The following is a 20258-nucleotide window of genomic DNA, read 5'->3' as shown; positions in this document are numbered from 1 at the left end:
CTCCCCCCCCCCCTCTCTCTCTCTCTCTCTCTCTCTCTCTCTCTCTCTCTCTTTCCCTTCCTCTATCTATCCCTCCTATACTAATGAAGAAACAAACGACTATTTTATGTCTCTCTCACTCATTCATCCCCTCAAATAGGAAAAAACATAGCAGTTCGAAATAATCTCTCTCTCTCTCTCTCTCTCTCTCTCTCTCTCTCTCTCTCTCTCTCTCCTATACCAGTGAAGAAAAAAATGTCAAAAATCATCTTGTAGTTTTAAATATCATCTACCTCAATCTCTCCCTCTTCCCTGTCTTTTGTAATAACAAACATATAGATAAAGTGTGATACAAAAACGTATCTACTTAATACAAACAAAACTTTCAAGTGGAAATTAGTTCATTACCTAGAAAGCATGTGATCCTTCTTCTAGAGTTGACTCTCTATACTCCAAAAAGATAGAGCTGAAAATGATAGAACACCTGTTTTTCTCTCCTTCCAAGCAGATTTAGGTCGCAACTTTTGAAGTTGACTCTCTATACTCCAAAAAGGTAGGAAAAGGACCTAAAATGAGAGAGCACCCACTCTCCTTCCAAGCAAATTTAGGTCGCAACTTTGGTTTCTAAGAGAGACTGAAATAAGTAGAGAATGAATGGAAGAGAAGAGGGAGGGCAGAAGTTTCTCTAAGAGATTTTGGAATGAAGATATTTTGAAACCAGCTGCCACAAAAAAGTGGTGGGAATGAATGTTTGAAATGTTTTGAAAGAGAGAGAATAGGGAGAGAGCTGGTTAGGAAGGCAAAGTTTGGGCCAAATGGTTGAACCAAATGGAAAATGTGAGCATAGTTCTAGCTAGGGGATAGTTTGCCATGGGAGGAAAACAAGGAGGCCTGACATGGTCAGGGCAGGCTTGCCAAAGATACTTTTTTATTGTGAAGCACCAATGATGTTTTTTGGGGTATTTTTGAAAAAAAACTAAAATTTTCCCTAGATTTGGGGAGCCTCTGTTACAGAGAAGTCCACATGGCACAATCTCCTTCATGGATACCATATTCCTGTCCAAATTTTTTGTAATGCTATCACTAACATTGCTCAATGGAAGATTGACCAACAAGCAGAAAAGAAAGAAAGAAGAAAGGAGCTAAGAAAGGTGCCTGAATGTATAATCAACCTGATAACCCTGAACCCAACCTAACAAAAGTAGATTGCACAAAGGGGATACAACACAAAGGATAGAATTGGAAGGTTCTAAAACACATATGTCTAGGGATGCAAAAGTAGGATGTGACACAAGAACATATCTTTCACCCGACCTCTTTGAATACAAAGTATTCTATTAGATAAGTCTCAAATATGGATGCTAGCCATGGAAGAGGAATTACATCTTGCCCATACAATAGATGATTCACCAAAGCTACGTACAAAGTTAGAATTGTCAGAAGCACTCTCTTATCAATGTCTTCAAAGGCCAACTCTCGACACGTTGCAAAAAGGAGAACAAAAAATAATAGACCCGTTACAAAATCTGCAATAATTCAAGAATGTTTTTCAAGAGCAAGTCCAACTAATGCATGAATTCTAAAATGATTGGCAACAATAACTTAACATAGCTTAGGCAACAACTACAACAGGAGAACGAGCAAAGTAACAAACTTACTTGATTTTGTGCAGAGCAATACAAGACTTAAAAGAGGAGCTAAATCAACTCTTATCACGGATCTACACCATTTGTTGGAATTCAAAAGGGAGAGTCAATAGTATCAAAATAAGAAGAAGAATCTCAAGGCAGGATCTATTCAATAAAGGTCAAAGAGGGCTCCAAAGAAAATCACTCAGACAAATGGCAACCCAAAAAAGGTCAACAATGGACCCATCAAGGGAAAGGAAATGGTCATTTAACAAGAACTAGTATTCCACTCCATACAATCAAATGTAAACCAAATAACCAAGGACAAAATGTATCTAGATACAAAAGAGAAATATGCACCACTTGTACCCAATAGACATCAACACTTGGATGAAAGATTAAGGTGGGCATGGATCCCTAAAATATGCATCAAGAAATCCAAGAATCCCCGTGCTCTAACATTTGTAACTATTGATACACCATGTAATGAGCTAAAGGAAATATGGAGACCTCGATGGCCATGTGCAAAACCTACAAAGAGTGACTCTATTATGGGACACACACCAAGCATGAAGTCATAAATCACAAATGTTCCTTTAAAAAATGTGCTACATCCTATCCCAGTCACAAATGGAGCACTTTCAATGCATGAAAAGAATAAGCTCAAGAGATCCAAAGTACAAAAGATACTGAGCCACATGCATTAGTAAAGTAGAGGCAAGGAGTAGTAGAAGATGGAACACAATCCAAAAATCAGTCATAGAAAATGATGGGGTTGTACTTTTGCCAAATGCATATCCACATATATAGTCAAGTGTCAACTCTCTATACTAGTCCAACTTGTCAACACTCTTATGGACTCAAGTACAAGACCAAAAAAACTTCAACAAAGTCAAAAGGCATGGTTGTTCAATCATGGCACCAATGAATAAATTTGCAAATAACATTAACTCAAATCTTACAACTCTGTAAGTTTACCTATAAACACATAGGTTAGGTCCACAGACACAAGCACAAGTTTTTACACTTTAGACATGATAGATGCACATATAAAATCCAATTGAATAGGGAAGGGAAACCATGTGTCAAGCACTCAATCTCAAAATGAATGCACATCCTTGAGAGTCCATATGTGAAAAAGTTATCATATTGAATATCTACTTTAGGCAACACTAGACACCCACCCATCTCCAAGCATGCACTCTCACAATCTCTAGGTGAAAATGGGTAGAAGATAAAAGCACAATATCTGACAACAATACAAATCGATAAAAGAAGAAGGTACATTCAACAGGAAGGAGCAGAGGTTAAAAACTTGCCAACTTTGTGATCACAATAAGCCATAATCCGAAGATAGGTAATGACATCAGTCCAAGGTAATGTTAACCGTGTGTCAACAAAGACTGAGTGAACTATGTCAATTGTGTGTGTATAGAGTGGTGGCAAAGCTCCGCTTGTACTTAGATGTGCCTAGAAATCATCTTTCAAGAAACTCTCTTATGATTCTTACATGTGATTCCTACATGCAAGTTCTACATGTGATTCCTACTTGCGATAAATATTTGTTTAAATCTTTATTTGGCTAAGTTAGTTTACTAGGTATTGCATGTAATGCTAACTAATATTAATAGTGCTAGTTTTATAGCAACATCTAATGGATGCCTTTCAATGGTGTTTATATTGCTAATATTGGATATTGTACACAAGGCGTATATCACCCTATCTTGGTTGATATTGATTTGATTTGGCTGTTTTATACAAAAAGGCCAACTTATATCCTGACTAAATAAAAGTCATTAAGTTGACAAAACTAAATACTAAATTGATTGTCCTTAAAAAGGTCTCCTAGATTAGGCAATCAACAAGCCATTCCTTCTCGAGTTGCAAGTTTATTCATAGCTAGATCCTACTATATCCTACACATGCACAGTTCCTTTCATCTTCCAATGCCTATATTCCCCAACATTTTGTTCCTACTTACAATTTGCAGTTGTCATCTATGCATTTTTGTCAACTCTTTGTTGAACCCTAATACAATCATAAAGTCAAGATAATAGGTCACCTCCTCATCCTATTGCAATTTGATTTAGGAGCTCCTTAAAGCCAATGTTGGCCATTTTCTAGCACACCAACTGTATTCTAGTGTTTCTATCAACCACATCTGTTATTCTCATTAGTTTCATTGATTCTCAATAGCTAGAGTGTGCACTACTTGTAATGATTTTCTCTAGCAAGCTTGTGCCTATTTAAGATTCCATCACCTAGCACCTATGAAGACTTGCAACGTTGATGCATTTTCCCTAGAAGCTATCTTGGGGCAAATTTCTTTGGCATCCTCTCTTGGGTGATGTTTCCTCTTAGTACTCACCAAGGTCAATCTTAGCAAAAAGAAAAAAATATTTACAATTTTGGTTGATACACCTTGGCAATTTAATTGATTCTTTGATGAACATAGTTGTTTTTCTTTTTTGTCAATACTAGTAATCACAATGAGGTAATGAGGTAATTATGACAGTGTCTACTTAGAAGAATTCACTAGGTTTCTTGATGATCCATATTTCAATGCTTGTGAAAATATCTATTCTTATGCTTCAGTAGAAACTTCTAGAAGATTTTACAAAGCATTAAGCACTCAAACTCAAGGAGATCAATGTAAACGTTTATCTATTAAATTTGTAGGACTTTTGTGTAAACGTTTATCTATTAAATTTGTGGGACTTTTAGGTATCAATCTCATCCAAAATGATGAAGATATATTTGTATCTACAAACCCACTATCAATGAAATTACATAAAATATCAAATCTTGTTGGTAGGGGGTAGTTCGCACCTTCTTGAACCCTACTTTCTTGTGTGAAGTTTAACATTTGTATTGTTTGAAACTATCAATTTGTGGCCATTTGAGTTTCCAAATAATAATTAAGTCTAATCACACTCACAACTTTGATTTCATAATTGGATAGCCCCTGATGGTCCGCACCAATGGTCCCCAATAGCTATGAGATCGTGAAGCGCTACGGGTGGCTCCTCCATTCAAGATAGAAGAGTCAATGTAAGGGTGCATGAATTGGTAGAATAATGGCTCCATGCACATCAAGCAAAGATATGGTTAGAGGGGGGAGGAGAGAAGAAGAGGCCAACCTTCAAGAATTATTCTTAACCAAAAATGATAAAACGACATATAAGTTTAATAATAACCTTGACAAGTGCCTCCCATTCATGCGAAAACATTAAGTCCTGAAAGACATCAATTGGATGAAATTTGACATAGCTATAGAGCAACTAAGTTCAAGTGTGCTAAATATGGCCCTTCACCCCTCGGCAATAGCTAGGAACAATGGAAGACAATATTTGAGCACACACTCCCTCTAAGACAAGACACTCACAAGACATGCGCAATAGATGATCAAATGCACTCCTAAAGGCATATAGAATGCATGCCATGACTTTAAAAATGCTGACCAAGAGGGATACAAGGAAAAATCTCAAGAAATCATAATAGGCTAAAGTAGAATGTTATTAGAATGCAGCACCTGCCCCAATTTGAATGACAACTAGATTGCGATTACTAGAAACAAATAAAGAGCAAGATCGAACTTTTTACGCCTGCAAGTAAAGTCGAATCCTAACTAGACTCCTGCATCTGTAATATCTTTATTCTCATTAGCACTCAAAATTTGGGGAAGCTCGCAAAAGTAATTGAGAAAAAAGGTCCATATTGCTGTGGATCAGTATCTTGTCAATTGTGGAAGCGGGTGGCAGTCTGCCGTACACCGTCACCGACCCTTCAACTCCGAACAAACCCACATAGTGAAAACAAGAGGAAGATGACTTTTATTTCAGCAGAACTTTAAACGTCTTCTGATAAAATCAAACAAAAAAAGGTCCATATTGCTGTGGATCAGTATCTTGTCAATTGTGGAAGAGGGTGGCAGTCTGCCGTAAACATTCACCGACCCTTCAGCTCCGAACAAACCCGCATAGTGAAAACAAGAGGAAGATGACTTTTATTTCAGCAGGACTTCAAACTTCTTCTGATTGAATTAAATAAATTGCCCCATTTGGGACATTCAAAATTATAGATTTACATGGGTAGAATCTTGGGCTTGAGATCAAAGACCCAAAAAGAACATTCCCTGGCTACTACATTTTTGTGTTGCCAGCTTTCTGGCTGCTCTAATAATACTCTCTCTTAATGTGGACATATTCGTACACCTACGACTAGTTTCATCATTGTGTAATCTCTGCAACCCCATCTCCTAAGTGGAAAATATTTTACCTGTTGAACGGCTAGTTTTCTCCCCTCCAATGGATCAAAATCTCTTGACCCTTGTGAGCAATGAAAGAACGCAATGACATCCCTTCCTCAATGCATAATAGCTGGCCATAATTAATGTTGTATCATCAAGCAAGGATCACCTGTAATCATTTCCGTGCGGAAGAGATTCATACTTTGTCCCCTTGAGGCGTTTAGAAAGATCATGCCAGTTTTCAACTTGGTCAGATAGAGGCAGGGTATGAATTTTAACGTGTTTACTCTGAAGTTTTTTTGGTCTGACACCTAGAAACTCTTGAGCACTCCTTAGTACCTGCCAGAAAACCAAAAACCAGCTTAGATTCCATCCTCCGATCATGCTATATTAGTATTGCAGGTGAACAGGAAGACTGACCCGCCAGTTCGTGACAAGATCTTCATAATATATTGTAATATGACGAGTGGCATTGTATGACAATTGTGCATCATTCATGATCTCCTCTATGCGATGCAAGTAAGTAGTAAGTGACGTCAAATTCACCACTGGCTTGTATGCTGCAAGCACATTTGCCTGCACAGTGAAGGTAATCCAAAAAAGCAATGTTCAGATTGCAGGCTAGTCAATTTCGAAATAAGAGAATAACTGCACATAGTCGGTCATTGAGAGGGAAGATTACTGCAATCCACAGCACCATATTAGAGAGACATCCCATGCACAATCAGATATAAGTAAGACAAAATATAGCTGCTGAGAAACCAGTTCAAGTTTCAATTCTTAACCCCCCATTCGTACATTTTTGTCGCATCTCATAGAACACACAAGCTCCAACCTGATATGCCCACTTGATCCAGAATGGTGTGCAACTAGCATCCTTATCTTTTCACCATTTTAACATCACTTATATAGCAGCTTACAAGTAATCTATTGGATGATCATGTTACCTCCTCTCTGGAGTGCACATGAGCCTGATGTGTTCCATTCAACAGTTTTGCATGCCGATCAAAGGTATTTGCTAAAATAGAGACATAGCGCTTCAAGATATTCCGGCGGAACAGGAAGATAACCGAGACAGATCTGTCTTTCAAATAAGCTGCAACTTCGCTCTTATATTCCATCACCCCCTGCCATATATAAGAACGTCACATCAACTCCCTCACAATAAAATCATTAGCAAACTTGAGAAAAAGGGTTTCACTGAAAAATCTGCAAATGGTCTCATACCACACATTAAAAAGACAAACTTGCCAAGCACAATCAACATAGTTTTTAAGTCATTACAATACATTGCAAAGCAAGTCAAGTACTCCTCAATAAACACGATGGAAGGAAAGCCTACCAGGGATACAAGTTTAGCCTGGACGAAGAATATCATGGCAGTATCGGTGATTAGTATCACAATGCAGCACATTTCACATAGGGAGAGACTTGCAGACATACTTTTAGGCGTGGCAACACATGATAATGGAAAGCGAAAAACACACATGATCTGCTACTCCAAGTGCTCCGAAATGTAAGGAAACCATTAGGAGCATTAATTTCATATTTCCATATGCTGCTTTGACAACCATTATATGGATTGTCTTTGTTTCAGTTCAGTTGCTTTGGGCGTAGATCTGATCCACCTTACTGATTTGAGGGAACTCTAAGATGACTTACCTTGTTCACCACATTCTTTCAAATAGCTTCTCCCCAGCGTGCCCTATAAACTTCACATCTTTGTCATGACAATAACATAAGGGAACACATGGCCTTTAAACACATTGTCCATATATTGCTAGCCACCTTAGATACAGAATCGGGAATGAAATGGCACCAACCACCATATAAAAGCTGTCCCACCACTTTTCTGTAGCAGGCTAAATCAATTTCCCTTCCGGAGGTATGGCTGCAACCACCTAGCCAGGAGTTTGCTGTCCACTTTGTTCCGTTGACATGGCAAACATTCTGAGACATTTTTAACCCACCTTTCCAAAGAGTTTCCCATAGAAACTTTGCTCAACTCGATCATAGGTCTTTGTGCCCATATGTCAAGCAGGAGAAGAATGCATCTCTCTCAACACCGAGTGTATATATTGTGAGTCTAGAACCAAGCAAATTCTGTTGCCAAGAAGCACAATATCCTGAATTCATTCTGGATGCAAACAGTTTATTGGGGTGGAGATAGTAGACAGCATGCAAGCACACATTCTAGCCAAGGCACCTGTAACGGCACTTTCTTTGCCCTTCTTGTATGCAAAGTCAAAAGTCATATAACTGCAATGACGCTTACCACCTCGTTGCTTGATTGACAAATTGGGCTCTGTAAGAAACTCAAAATCATATGGTCTGCTTTTACTTTGATCTTGCTCCCATACTAGTAATAATGCCACTTTTTGAAGGCATGCACGAACTGCCAAACATTTCCATGGTAAGTGAGCTCACTGTCATCAAAATTTCTGCTTGTCAAAGGCTATCGCTCCATGTCAAACGTGCCCCATGTGGCACCACCACCTTCTAAGTGGCATCTCTGATGTCCTTTGTGAAGAACCAGACTTCTCGTGAATGCAAATGTGTGCAATGCATGCAGAATTTGAATGCCAATTGGCCCTCCAATGGGAAAGAGCGCCCTTGTGAGAGTACTTGTTTCTATTTTCAACCTACATGCAAAGGTGTGTGAGAGATGGCGGATGACTGCAAGGTTAATGAAGAATGCTACGTGAGATTCACAATGAAAGGGTAATACCCTTTCATTAATGTCCCTTGAGATCACTCAAGTTCCATCTTCCCATTTACACCTACCATTAGCCTATAACCCATGCATCTACCATTCAATGCACCTTAATGCACCCTTCCCTTCCTATTGCCCCTAGGACCTAGACACGTGTGTGCACATTTTATTAATAGAATAAGTGTCACATGTCCAAATTCGATGCCGTCTGAAGCAATGGCTCCAGCTCGACTATTCCTATCTACTCAGATGATCCACTGCCATAACAAATCGGTCGGTGTCCGTCATAAATACAAATACATGTGACACCATTGGCGTATAATATATAATAATGTTTTAATGTCTACTAATCACGGATTAGTGATTTCTCGTCATGACACTCCCTCCTGCTTGAATGGACAGAAGTCCTCTTCTGCATCCTCTCTTGTCTCTTTCTCTTGCGTACGCTACTCTTTTACTTCTGCATTTGCATCTCCTCTTCATAATCTACAAATAGTCTTGTCCTGGTAGTACACAACCTCTTCTGGATCAAAACTTAAATCTCATCTTCAAGTTCTAGTTCCTCTTGATGCTAAATAGTCAAAATGTAGAAGTACCATTGCAGTGCCTCTTCAATATCTCTTCATAATCAAAATTCTCATCTGAATACCAAGCTGCTGAAATCTTAGTCCTAATTTTGTCATAATGGACTGTTCAATCATATGGCTAAGCTGAGAAACCACCTTATCAACAGGGGACTCCTCTCTCCCTCTTGCACTTGGATTATAATCCATGTGTATGGGATTTTGAGTTAAAGGCGTAAACTCAGTGCCTTGCTCTTGGATGGACTCATTTCTTCCTTCATTTCTAATGAAAAACTCCATATCAAGAGATTCTTGAAGGAGAGATGAAGGTAATTCTATACGTGGGTTATCATACTCAATATGTGTGTAACTCTCATCTACATTATACTCTTCAAGAGGAGGTGATGGTGTTCTCTCCCTATCTCCTTCTGGTAGTGGAGGAAGAAGGATAAGTTTATTATAAATATCCCTTCTCCTTTCATTCTTTCCTTTTAGTAATGCAAGAGAGAAAATGACTTGCTGTAATTTCAGAAAAGGGGGTTTATTTTACAGAAAAAGTCAAATGTTGTATAGTTGGTGCTACTTATCCAACTCCCGCTTTTCTTGTGTCGACAAACCACTTCAAATGACGTCTTCTTGCTTGTTATTTAGCCTTTCTTCCTTGTTTGTATGCTGTAAACTGGTACACTCCGTTTGGGCTGCTTGTTTTGAGCGAATTGGTGCTCTAGATACCGTTATAGGGGGTACTTGATGGGTGGATCACCCCCTTGAAATCTTGTTCTGATCCGACTTTCCTTTGGGGAGAACGGGGGGTCTCTTTTCCTCACGGTTTAAGGGTTTTAAGGGTCTATTTGCAACCGGGGGGAGGGGGGGTGTCACCCCGTTCCCTGTCCAAAGACCCCAAAAATCAGAGAAAGCCCTTGCATTAGAGACTCCTAAATTCAAAGATTGCATTCCAAAAACCCCTTGCTCCAAAGAAAAACAAGAGGACGATCTGCAGACACCCTTGCGTCACCACAGTTTGCTGTCAGCCCTGAGCCTTGTCAACCTTGAGCCTTCAGATCTCATGGTTGTCGTACCGGCCTTGGTCAAAGAGTGGCCTCATCGTGCGCCATCTTCGGAGCGTTGCGCCTCTTCCGTCCGATGGTTTGTCTTTCGCATGCACGCCTTCTTACACGTGGCTTGCCAATGGAAAACTCCATCACTTGATGTCACGTTGTTCCCGTACGGACCCTTCTTCTGCATTGCACTTGCAATTGTGTGCCATCTTCAGAGCACTGCGTCTCTTCTGTTCGATGGTCTATCTTTCGCGTGCACACCTTCTCTCGCACACGCCTTCTTACACGTGGCCTCAACCAGTGCAAAACTCCGTTGCTTGCTGTCACGCTGTTCCCATACGGACCCTTCTTTTGTGTTGCGCTTGCGTCCATGACTTTGTTTCGATGCTTTCGCCCTCTGCCTCGCTGCACTCTTCCTCTTCTCCTATTGTCCCTTTCATGGATTGTCGCTACTCTGATACCAAATGTGAAGAACCAGACTTGTCGTGAATGCAAATGTGCGCAATGCATGCAGAATTTGAATGCCAATTGGCCCTCCAATGGGGAAGAGCGCCCTTGTGAGAGTACTCGTTTCTATTTTCGACCTCTTCTCCTGTTGTCCCTTTCGTGGATTGTCGCTACTTTGATACCAAATGTGAAGAACCAGACTTGTCGTGAATGCAAATATGCGCAATGCATGCAGAATTTGAATGCCAATTGGCCCTCCAATGGGGAAGAGCACCCTTGTGAGAGTACTCGTTTCTATTTTCGACCTATATGCAAGGTGTGTGAGAGATGGCAGATGAATGCAAGGTTAATGAAGAATGCTACGTGGATTCACAATGAAAGCGTGATACCCTTTCATTAATGCTAGGACCTAGACACGTGTGTGCACACCTACTATGTGGTCCTTAAGTGCAAACTTGTGGACTAAAAGTATTAATTGGTCCATAAGTGCAATTAAGTGGTTGGTAAAGTTTTAAGCGGTCCAAAAGTACTGTTAAGATGTCTATCAATGCCCTAAGTGGTCCTTTAATACTTTTGAGGTTCTAAAAGTACTATTAAGTGGTTTTAAAGTGCTTTATTGTGGTGCAGACTGCGGACCAAGAGGAGCTCTTCGCGACGGCTGCTGAAGTACTTCAAGATTCAAAAGAATTTTAGAGCATTTAAAGTGCTTATACACGCTCCTCAAGTACCACTTGGTGTTATTATTATTCTTTAGTACTACTCACATACCACTCTCAGCTTAGCCACAGTGGCAAATCGCTTGTTTTGCACATTGGCCTTTAATGAATTTATAGATATTCCCAATACACTAAAGCCACATCCAATGGAACAAGATGAAGAAGAAAAGAGGATGACAAAGAAGATTGCTGTCTCCAAATTGAAATGGGTGATCTTTAGAACTTCATCAAATGCCAATGCAATCCATGCGATTTTCCATTGAGCCTAAGTTATGTGCTTCATGTGCTAAAGTTCATGTCTTGAGCCCTTCAATCCCCTATATATCTCAATGCTGAGCAGCCTCTGTTGGCTCACCGCCAATACACACGCATGATGTGCTATCTGAGAGCCAAGTTAGGACAATGTGTGACAAGGACATCTTGTGATGATGCGGTCACACTGAAAAGACGACAAATGAGGTCGCAAGAACCACTAAGTTTAGTGATTGCTTGAAGGTTGGCATATCTTGTAAATGGCTGCTTTTGCTACTGTTCACAAGCTCAATAGGCCCTCATTGTGGACCTACAATCTTTTGTCGTGGTACTAAGGCAACTGGGGCCGATAAAACCTGTGGGCAGATAAGGGTTAGGGGGTAAGGGTAAGGGCCTAGAACATTTAGGACAAATAAGCAACTTGGCTCCCCCATTTAGTGTTACGCTGGTTGAGTGCACCCCTGAAGCGGCGGCGACCTGAAGCGTGCAGCTATAGATTTTGGCGACGGGTTCGGGTACGGGTGGCTGAATTGGTGAATTATGCGGCTATTGTTGGTAGCGTATGCAGTTCAACGTACGACTGTTGTTGATTGGAGCACGAAATACCCAAAAGTAAGAAAGGGCTGAAGGATTATTCGGGCTGTGGCTGAATGTTCCCAGACGGTTGAGACATTGTGTGTGTCACTCAATTGCTCATAAGAACCATGTTGCTCCGGCTTGCAACCTGCACCCAGCTTCATCCAAAATCGATGCTCTATTGTTCGCCGTTGATGTCTGTGCTGTTCATGCTGCCGACTTGTGCATTGCGCTAACTTCCTGCCCATACAAAAGTACAGCGACGATGCTCGAATGGATGGAATGTGCTCTGATACCAATGTAAGAGAGGCAAGGTGGCAAGGGTAGAGAAGACGGAAAGGTAGCAGGAGACCTACAGGAAAATATGGGAGTAGAACATGAAAAGGAAGTGTTTGAGAAAGAGCAGGAAGAGGGAGAAAGAAAGAGAGACAAGACGTTGGGACTGTTACAAATGAGTGGAGGTGAGGCATAAATGTCCTACCCCAAATCCTCCCTTTTAGCCCTCTTTGCTAAGCACTATCCTGCTTATTTTCTACCTTATTACATGATGACTCCCTTGTTTGTCACAGAACCATGGCTGTTGGTTTCTGCTTGAATCTATACATAACATCACAAAATTTCTAACTGGCAAGTTAGATAGGGAGATAGGGCTTTGACAAGTAGATGGCTTGAATGTGTGTTAATCTGCACACAAGATCTTGAGTTATACCGTATACGCATTTTGGTATACGCTACAGTGGGACCTCCATGAGACATTCTGAATGTTGGGAAGCCACGTGGCCCACATTCAGTAATCCACCTACTCGCTTGATTTCTTTGATGACATACTAATCTACAGCAAGACTAAAAAGGAGCCCTTGCTGCATACTAGGCAAGTATTGGAGAAGCTTAGAGCTCACAAACTTCTGCTAAAGCATCCAATTATACATTTATGTCTGTCACAGGCATCCACAGCCTGTGGACATGCTGGCTGCCACATAGGCTGCTACGCATGCCACCACATCAGCAGCAGCCACATAGGTTGCCACACAGGCAGCCCTGTCAGCAGACTGCGCAGCAGCCATCCACTTCTGGGGCAGTTTGGGCCTCAGTCCTCAGCAGCCTCCACAGGGATCAGCGGCAGTTCAGGCCCAAACCATGGTTGTATGATTCTTTAGGTGCGTAGCATTCAAAGCACGTTAGGAGTGAGCTTCAGACGAATTTTCTTTCAGAAATTTAAGGTGCGAGCACCGAAAAACTATATTTTAAAGTTGAAAAAAGGGGGATATTTTTTCACATGACATGTAGAGAAGCAAATGAAACACATAAATGATCTGAAACATCACATGTAACCACAAACAGCATGAAATAACGTTTGAGATTCGAAGAGGGAAAGAAACTCAGAGAAGTCTAATAGAGAGGGCAGAGCGTGTGGGCTGAGATAGGGCAGGCTGCAGGCTGCAACCATGAACTTCAAGTCTGCAACCACCAGCTTTGCTGAATTTGACCATGCAAAGGAATTTTTATTCAATAAAGCAATTAAAACCAACACAATGCTTGACAAAATTAGTACATAAGGAATTTGCCTCTATTGGGTAAAGGCTCCTCCTTGATTGCCCTGGGTCCATCCATATGCTTACAGCAGTAATGATATGTTCTATATTTTTCATACTATCAGACATTGTAATAGGGAGATAGCCTAACTCACTCTCTCTCCTGCTCACTACTCACTACTATCTGAACTGATAAAATAATGCACTCAAAACACAAGCGGAACTGTGGAGTGAGAAACACTCGTTTATCTCAGTTGAGTCTTCTTCCAAGCAGAAAAGGATGTTAGAGTTGGTACAAAGCTATGATTTTGACATAAGACCTCGAATGGGATCTTGTAAGGGCATTATTATTTGACAACATTAAGTCCACCTTATCAAAAAGCACTCACTCATGCATGTGCTGCAAACTCTCCTATTTGACTCCCCATATACACCACCAAGGGCATGCGCTGCTGAAAAGTAGGCCACCTGACCCCTCGTATGCACCCCAATGTCTGCTTTGTCTACTGCTCCGGCCTAATCAGTTTGAGGTCTTGGTGCGTATTGGAGCATGCTCCATGTCCATATCCAGTAAGTGCTCTGTCTCATGCACCATTTATGTCTCATGAAGGTCCGTATCTTGCTCGTCTGGACGATGAGCCTTCTAAACCCCTCCGTTAGTGTCTATCGTTGGTATGTTCATAAGGAATAGTGGAGCTGGGCATACCTTCATAAGAGGTGCCAGTGAGGGATGGTGTACTTGCAGACAACCATATGCATACACAAGAAAATATGCCACCCGCATGGCACAGTTGCATGAAGGGTGCAAGCACACTACACCCCTCAAGGTGTAAACAAAAGGGGTGCATACATTCGGAACGTTGATGATGAAAAAGGGTATCAAGAGCTAGTGCGATAACCACATGGCCCTGATGGTTAGATCTCACGGAGAAGATACAATAGAAAAAGCAATGTGCCATGCCTTTGTCTTGATACATCTCCTTTGCACATTGTGTCCATTCACATTGCTCAAGCACTGAACTTTGAAGAGCAACCATCCTGCCAGACTCAGTTAACAGGCAGTGTGAGGCAAGTGCAACTGACAAATCAAGGAAGGAACATGTGCCTGCCATCGTCTTGCAAAGCTCAACAGGCTGCTCATCTGTAGGAGGTAACTAAATCTCATTGAGCTCCGTGATTTCCATCGCCTCAATCTCTTGAGATGATAAGTGGAACTCTACTCAAAATGAGGCATGTGCTTTCCATGGCAAAGCTTGAGGTCCCTGATGTGGTTGAATCTTACGACTCACGGACAAAGTATTATATTGTGCATGGGATCTAAGGCAGCAAAGTCCAAGGGAGCATCCACCTCTATGGCATCATCTGTTTCTGCCTTCAAGTCAAAGAGATGGGAAACCTCAGTGTCCAATTCTTGCTCTTCATAATGTTTGTAAGCAGAGCACATAGTGAGGGCCATTGATCCTCCCTCCTGTAGCACCAAAGTGCCTAGGCTGAAAGGTTGTCGAAAGTCACTGAATGGTCCTGTCGTGCTTTTTGCTGGTTTCAAGGCAGTGAACCAGGACCCATAGAAGCAGGCTGCAATGGAGCCAAGATTCTCACAGACAGCTCATTTGATTTTCAAAGCATGTAATAGTTGGCACTTTCCTCTTAAAGAAGAGAAAGAGAAACAGGTGATGAAACAGGTGATAATTAAACAGATGAAGGAGATGAACATGACGTAGGGGCAGGGAAAGTGATGAACATGTTAGTTAGGCTCCTCCTGCTCTATTGCTGCTTCTTTGAGGATGATCCTCCCTTGCTTTGCGTCTTCTTGGCATGACCCTCTGGTCTCAGCCTCTCAGCCTTCTTTTTGTTCTTCACTTTCTATTGACCTCCTCCTCGTCCATCCCTCCCACTCCTGGCCCCTCCCACTACCCATCCCCCCTGTGTCCCTCTTTCTCACTGTCCTTTATTGGTTGCTTTCTAGAAAAGACTCTACGGCCTTCACTGAGCATAACGCGACGGTCCTCACAAGGAAGCTTCACCAGCACTTTCGAAGGGAAAGATCGTGTAGTCTATACAGAGACACATTAGAGCCCAAAGAGAAGATTACTATCCAGTGATAAGTATCAAGAACCAGTTACTAAAGTCTAAAAGCAAAGAGTATATACTTTAATGAGCACCCACGAGAAGAACACAAAATAAGCTACAAAAAGTTAAGGGTCTAGTTTCAAAAAACCTGCAATAATCAAAATGGCAATCATTGGGCTGTGAGTCAAGTACAATTGTCAAAAATGAAATAATATTAGACAATGATTGATGGGTTATGGGATGTTGTTCGTTAATAACTACCTTCACTCGGCTGGAGGTAAGATTTTCTTTTTATTGAGTGGATGGTTAGACGATATGTTTCTTAACCATGAAACACTTCAAAAAGTGCAACACATATAACTTTATATTCAATGAAACGTTCATTTTTATGGTGCAAAGACCATGCACTAGCTGGAGCAACAATATACGCAAAGGTCAGCTACTTTACTATCACTTTCAAAGGCTTCTAGCTTCTTGGTCCTATGGATCTAGCTGGCACAAAACTCCCCATATCTCCCATATTGATATAAGCGGGTAGACTAACTTTTGACAACAGAAGACTCGCATGTATTTCTTACGGCACTTAGCAATCCCCAACCGCACAAAGAATACGACTGAGCCAAATCGGACTGGAGTACAACTGAGATGCCCTCACGGGCTGAGCCCAAGCGCTGAGGATTACAATGCTGTACAATGGAGCCAGACTGCTCCTCTGATGGGTAAAGACCTAAGTCTTCTAGTAACAGAGTGGGAGAGAGGCAGGCTGGTCGTCCTCTCCTGCTGCTACTGTATAGGCTGAGAGCCAGTTGTTGCTAAGCAGCTTTACTACTAGAATCGTTTCTCTTTTGCTGCCTTAGGGATGAGGATCTTTGGGACCTTTTATAGGCAGCCTTTCCTCAAGTCACCATGTTGGTGGCCAAAGCCAAGTGTTGACCAGGTGGTTAGAAGTCAACTCTATCTTTTTCGTCGTTGACCAGGTGGTTAGAAGTCAACTCTGATTTGGCTGCTTGGCACCCCTTTTATGCTATTGGCATTTAGTATTTGAATCCACACCTGCATGGAATATCATCACTGGCCATTGAAGCTTTCTATCGCCATAATCAGTTTGTAATCCTTTGGGAAATTTGGAATCCTAATAAAGAAACAGATTCAGTTGACTTCGCGTGGAGCTCTAATTTTAACCTAGACTATAAAAACAAACAATGGAAAAATTCGAACCTGATTGAGCATCCACTTTATCCCAACAGCAGCAGTGCACTCATTCTTGGACGCACTACTGAACCAATCAAGGTTGAATACAGTATCGAGAGTTTTCTTGATTGCTGATACATTATCCCTCCTTGTATCCACAGAGAAAACTTCTCCATGAGAGCTTACATTTGGATGGCTGTTTAGTAGTGCCTCAAACCAACCACTGCCAGATCTTTGCATGGAAAAGATTACAAAATAATGTACAGGTGTGCACCTACAGTGTTCCCTGCAAAGAAACATGGAGATGAGTCCTCCCAGCAGTAACGGTCACTCCAATTAGTATCCAGTGGAAGAAACATACCTATCATAGGTCACTGGCTGAGGGTAGTGTACTGGCAAACCATTGGCTGAATGACCGATATTGGGGCACAAGTTCTTTGTCCTTGCTTTGCCAGCAACACGTACACCAACTGTAGAATACTGGTACATTATTCGTTGATCAACTCCAGCTATACACAGGTACATCCCACATAAACCAAGGAAAACCAATATAAAGAGCTTCCAAACCCAACTTGCTTTCTTGTAAAGTAGTCTTTGAGTGGATTCCTGTACATAAAATCTTACAATCTTAAAGAGATGATTTGGGCATTTCTAAACTGCCGAATTGAGAGACAGAACTGCAATACAGCAAGCTGCAACTAGCCGTAAAATATTTGCGACATAATTAGAATCCAAATACAAGACAAAAAAATCCAATTGCCAGTGACACTAGCAGAATTGCAACAAGGATTGTGCCAATTCTTAAAACTACAGGAAACAAGAGAGTTACAAAGGAGAGTGTTATAACACCATATGTCCACCCTGTGTTCCATTCCTAAAGTTCACAATCAAACTCATCTTTTCCCCCAAGTAAAAATACAAACCAACATATACAAACATCCGTCCTTTTTTGTCAAATCAAAACAAGGCCATCTAGATTAACGTGAGCTTCTAAAATTATAGGCAGGCTTATCTGAGATGGAAATCATTCTGACGAGATTAAACTTGCTTGAGGTTTTAAAATCAAGCCACAAAATGATTGGAAATGCCCTGGGTAGATGCCACTTTGTGTTACTGCCTCTTGACATTTTGTGAAGTATGATGCTAGGTCTACTTTTAGAATAGGCAGGATAGCGAAAATGAAAAAAACTCCAGCTGACCGTTTCAACTTCAAGAATACGAGTCCGCCAAGGTATTTTCAGAAACCATAAAGAAATTATCACCCCAAAATGTAAAGACAACCTTCACACGTTGCTTAGGATTTAGTTTTAGCATTCTTGATGCACTTAGGGTTAATTTATTACTATTCACACCAGATATATATCTAGATGAATCCAGGCACATTGCAAAACTCATCCTTAGAAAACACAACTCATGGTGCAGTTTCAATCTCATGACAATCACCCACAAGGTTCAAAACCATAATCTCCATCAGAAACATGCCCAAACTCATCCTTGAAAAGACACCAGAGTGCAGTTTCAATCTCATGACAATGACTTACAAGGTTGAAAACTATAATCTCCATAGCAGGGACTGGCTACTATGACATCCCTCCCGATGTCATCAGGCCCAACAGTGGATGTAGACCATAGTACAAAACAGAGAAAAGGAACTTCTATATATGCTTGAATAAACCACTTGGGCATCCATTTATACAAAGGTCTTTGTACTAAGTTTTTGTCAGCAATCTGGAGGTGAAGGGCAAACTCAGCTGTCACAAAGGCTAGCACTAAAGGAAAAGACTGATAAAAAAGTAGTCGACATTCTCTTCATTCAAGCTACAACACTTGTGACGGCTATACCGTGTTCACTGTACCTGTGATTCTCATGGTTGGTTTTTATGGTCTCCTAAAGACATAATCAACATAGATCTCAATACAAGGGCATGAACTGTTTTTCCCAGCTAAAAGCCAGAATGTGAACGCAGAGACTTCAACGTAGCAAAGCTTATCACGTCAATGCAGGAAAAGATGAGATGCATAAGTAGTTCTGGAAGAAGATACATTCACGATGGCATTATCGCCAAAAGACAGTATCCTTTTGTGTCTAGCTGCGCTAGAATAACAAACGTGATCGCGGATAAAAACCAAACCGAACGTTTATCCACGAAAACCGTTCTACTTGGCTTTGGATCGTGTTGGCTCAGCCAGCCATCTAGTTCTGTCCCGAAGCATAATCTCAAATTATCTTTCGACCCAGTCTCACGAGTAAAGGTGATAGCCTTTTCCCGAGCGTAAATATTCAGTTAACATGTAAAAAGAATTGACGGGCAGAGCCGAGTTTAGTGTGTGTTCAGCAACTTTGCTGAACTGTGGATAAAGGGCAGTATCAGGCTAACAAGAAGAAGAATGAGAACGAGGAAGAGTCCAAGATACCTTGCAGCAAGGCGGGCTGGCGGAGATGAAGGCGAAAACGCAATGCGGCTTGTGAGGGACGGAGGCAAAGAGTGGCATCGCCGTTGTCAGCGGGCTAAAGAAAAGCGGGGGGAAGGGGAGGCGAGGAGGAGAAGGAGAGAGGATAAGGAGGAGGGAAGGGAGCAAGGAAGAAGCAAAAGGGTGAGGAGAGCCATAGCCAGCAGCAGGAGGAGGAGGTAGGTGCCCTGCAATGCAAGCTTCTGAGTAGAGAATCTATATGGCGTGGTTTTAGAGAAGCTCCCAAAACAGCCGTCCCTAAAACCGTGGTTTCGGGAAAACAGCTGGTTTGTTGTCGCTAAACGCGCCTTTCCCGCTCGATCAGCTGGCTCGAGCCCATCATCTAACTCACCTCAGACAACGACACGTCACACCGCATGGTGGGCCCCACCCTGTTCTTCGCGTAGAGATGTGTGCTTTGGGCAAACCTCGCGGTGCCCCATCTGCTCGCTTTGTCCGCGTACGTGCCCATGTGTGCTGTGTGCACATGAGAAGGGGGTGGGAGGAGGCGGCCGCGATGCAGAAATGGCACCTTTGTCTGCTAACATGGGGCACCCTCGCATCTGCGTGTGTGTGTTCAGTGAGAGAGAGAGAGAGAGAGAGAGAGAGAGAGAAAGAGGGATAGCTCTTTGTGGATGAATACATGTGACAAGTAGCAAGAGGAGGTTTTGGAGGCTTTCAACAGAAGCCAAGTAGAATCTTCCTATACTTCAAGGTAATGCTTCCTACTGAAGTCAAAAGTGAGATTGTGGATGCACTTACGTGTGTGTGTGTATGTGTGTTTGGGGTAGGGCGACTTGGGGGGGGGGGGGGGGGGGGGTTGCTGAGGGTGT

General features: G+C 41.7%; 1 protein-coding gene across 1 annotated transcript; it reads right to left on the bottom strand.

The window, feature by feature from the left end:
• Positions 1-5514: 5514 nt before the first annotated feature.
• On the bottom strand, positions 5515-19619 carry LOC147892641 (uncharacterized). Its single transcript, XM_087387102.1, has 6 exons — positions 19390-19619; positions 17336-17580; positions 17002-17260; positions 6804-6983; positions 6277-6432; positions 5515-6195 (listed from the first exon to the last, which is right to left on the bottom strand). Exons 1-6 carry the CDS (start codon positions 19465-19467, stop codon positions 6022-6024), a joined length of 1092 nt encoding a protein of 363 aa, XP_087243228.1. The 5' UTR covers positions 19468-19619; the 3' UTR covers positions 5515-6021.
• Between the last annotated feature and the right edge of the window lie 639 nt (positions 19620-20258).

Source organism: Dipteris shenzhenensis, chromosome 16 (assembly GCF_047967505.1).
Source record: "Dipteris shenzhenensis isolate YYH24624 ecotype China chromosome 16, Dip_SZ_1.0, whole genome shotgun sequence".
NCBI classification, from domain to species: Eukaryota; Viridiplantae; Streptophyta; class Polypodiopsida; order Gleicheniales; family Dipteridaceae; genus Dipteris; species Dipteris shenzhenensis.
This window is presented reverse-complemented; position numbering and strand designations above follow the sequence as displayed.